Source organism: Salvelinus namaycush, unplaced genomic scaffold (genome assembly GCF_016432855.1).
Source record: "Salvelinus namaycush isolate Seneca unplaced genomic scaffold, SaNama_1.0 Scaffold219, whole genome shotgun sequence".
NCBI classification, from domain to species: domain Eukaryota; kingdom Metazoa; phylum Chordata; class Actinopteri; order Salmoniformes; family Salmonidae; genus Salvelinus; species Salvelinus namaycush.
Window position 1 is genome coordinate 55,001 of NW_024058997.1, and position 2,500 is coordinate 57,500.

The 2,500-nt window shown below is 47.5% G+C and overlaps 1 protein-coding gene across 6 annotated transcripts in view; it reads right to left on the reverse strand.

Annotated features, from left to right (window-relative positions):
- Nucleotides 1-2,500, reverse strand: part of LOC120038404 (pre-B-cell leukemia transcription factor 3-like) — a 109,293-nt gene that overhangs the window by 24,233 nt on the left and 82,560 nt on the right. For 3 of the 6 annotated variants that reach the window (XM_038984165.1, XM_038984163.1, XM_038984167.1), the window contains exons 4-6: nt 2,474-2,500; nt 1,411-1,546; nt 356-385 (exon numbers count right to left, since the gene is read on the reverse strand). The exon at nt 2,474-2,500 is cut by the window's right edge and continues 164 nt beyond it. In XM_038984165.1, coding sequence (XP_038840093.1) covers nt 356-385; nt 1,411-1,546; nt 2,474-2,500 — 193 coding nt within the window. The remainder of the gene's footprint in view (nt 1-355; nt 386-1,410; nt 1,547-2,473) is intronic. The other 3 variants (XM_038984166.1, XM_038984164.1, XM_038984169.1) reach the window with 1 other exon arrangement.

A 2,500-nucleotide genomic window follows, 5' to 3' on the forward strand; every position in this document is an offset into this window, starting at 1 on the left:
CTGCTCTGTAGTCTGCTCTGTGGTCTGCTCTGTGGTCTGCTCTGTAGTCTGCTCTGTAGTCTGCTCTGTAGTCTGCTCTGTAGTCTGCTCTGTAGTCTGCTCTGTAGTCTGCTCTGCAGTCTGTTCTGTAGTCTATGTAAAACTGCATGCAACTGTCATGAAGACTGTTAGTGGTTGTCTGTGCGCGTGCATGTATGTGCCTGTGTGGATTCTATACTGTATATCTCTGTATATCTTGTCCCATGTGAATAGTAGCCCGCCACTGTGTATTGAGAACATACATTATTATCATAGAACATGGATATAGGACAAGAGGAAAAACACACAGCAGATGAGGAGAGAGATCGTAACATACCTGTGACACTGTGATGGTGGTCCCAACACCCTGAAGGCAGAAAAGAATGGGCTTTTTACAGCATATGACAGGTCTGCACTCAGGCCACACACCCTCCCCCAACACAAAAGAGACAACATTTTCACATCAGATGCTTTACGGCTTAACAACACGGAGAAAATAAAATGGCGGGGGGGGGTTGGGGGGGGGGGGGGGAGAGAACAAATTTTCGCTGGAAGGCACCAATTACTACTACAGACCCAAATTTCAAAAAGGACATTTTTTGTTTATTTTGTGGCGCAAACTGGGATGATCGCTTATATTTTTTGGGGGACCAAGAAAACAGAACCAGTAGAAATCCTAACTGAGGACTACTGTTAATTAAAGGTTTGAGAGAAGTTTCTCACATGATAGTACCTAGATAAGTAGACGTTGATGGGGCTGTTAGGTGCAGAGGGGGGAGGGCATTGGGAAAAGGAAACATGCTTGGGGTAAAATAGGGCTTTCCGTTGAAGAAAATATAATGCCTATAGATAAGAAGGTCTAGTTGTGTTGGAGTAGGGGGTTGGAGGAATGGTGACCACCTACGCACGGCCTATGCAGGTCACTTTTTTAAAAATGTGTGTTAGCACGTAGCGCTTGGCTAGCGCAGCGACCGAACGCTCCGTCCAGCATCACACGCTCCAGTTCCCTTTTCACCGCTGTCACAGTGTCACAAGGCTGAGCAGATCTGACAGACCGAGACAACACATACACAATACACACACACACACACACACGTGGCAGGTGGGAATGATGAGGGGGGGGGGGGGGGGGGGGGGCATGCACATTGGGAAGGAATCTACAGCCAACTGTAAAACAATGCATGTTCATGTCACTTCCTGGTAGCCACAACCTTCAGCCAATCAGGAGCCCTCAAAGGTATACTCAATTCACTGGTACTCAAAAGTAGATGACAGAATAGTGTTACTGGCAACACTAGACAAGCGGTACTTTATCTCTCATAAAGTCATTTATGAGGTGGTTGATCTTCTATTCGTTCCACTAGCCACAATGTGTTTTGTAGAGTCACTCACCTGGGACACAGTGATGCTGCACTTTTTAGCCAGTTCCTCTTTGGCCTCCTCGCTGGGGTAAGGGTTGCTGAGGTGTGAGTAGAAGTACTCGTTCAGGATCTCCGTGGCCTGCTTGCTGAAGTTCCGCCTTTTCCGTCTGATAGGCGAAAAGAAAAGAGGGAGAGGGAGAGAGAGAGAGAATGAGAGAGAGAGCGAGAGAGAGAGAGAGAGTGAGAGAAGGAGAGGGAGAGAGAGAGAGAGAGCGAGAGAGAGCGAGAGACAGAGAGAGAGAGAGAGTGAGTAAGACAGAGAGAGAGAGAGCGAGCGAGCGAGTGAGAGAGAGAAAGACAGACAGAGAGAGAGAGAGAGAGCGAGCGAGAGAGTGAGAGAGAGTAAGACAGAGAGAGAGAGAGCGAGCGAGAGAGTGAGAGAGAGTAAGACAGAGAGAGAGAGAGCGAGCGAGAGAGTGAGAGAGAGTAAGACAGAGAGAGAGAGAGCGAGCGAGAGAGTGAGAGAGAGTAAGACAGACAGAGAGAGAGAGAGAGCGAGCGAGAGAGTGAGAGAGAGAGAGTAAGACAGAGAGAGAGAGAGAAATAGAGAGGAGAGAGAAGGCAATGAATATTAAATACATTGAGTAGACCTGCTGATGTCAAAACTGACTCATGTGCATCGATCTATTCTAACAGCTCCTTCTGGCCTACCGGGCCTTCTGAGGTCACAAGGCCCATTTCAGATGAGCACCGGACAGACATTAATACAAGTATATTACAGGAAACAGTACAAACCAACTACCAGGCATGTACCACTTCCTCAGGATCCCCCAGTGTCTCTCTCTCTCTCTCTCTCTCTCTCTCTCTCTCTCTCTCTCTCTCTCTCACAGACTGTCTAGGTGGGTTCTCATTTCACCCGTCTCCAGTGATGGTGATTGAGTGGCTTAACAGGTGTTCCTCATTAAATGGTAAACTAAAACACACTCCAGAATAGAGAGGTGTTTTAGATGTAAATTACACACTAACACACTTAGACAATCAGTCTTAATGCACATCATCACACACATACATCCTACACACACACACACACTCGCCTGGCATCAAGGAATCTGGAGCGTAGG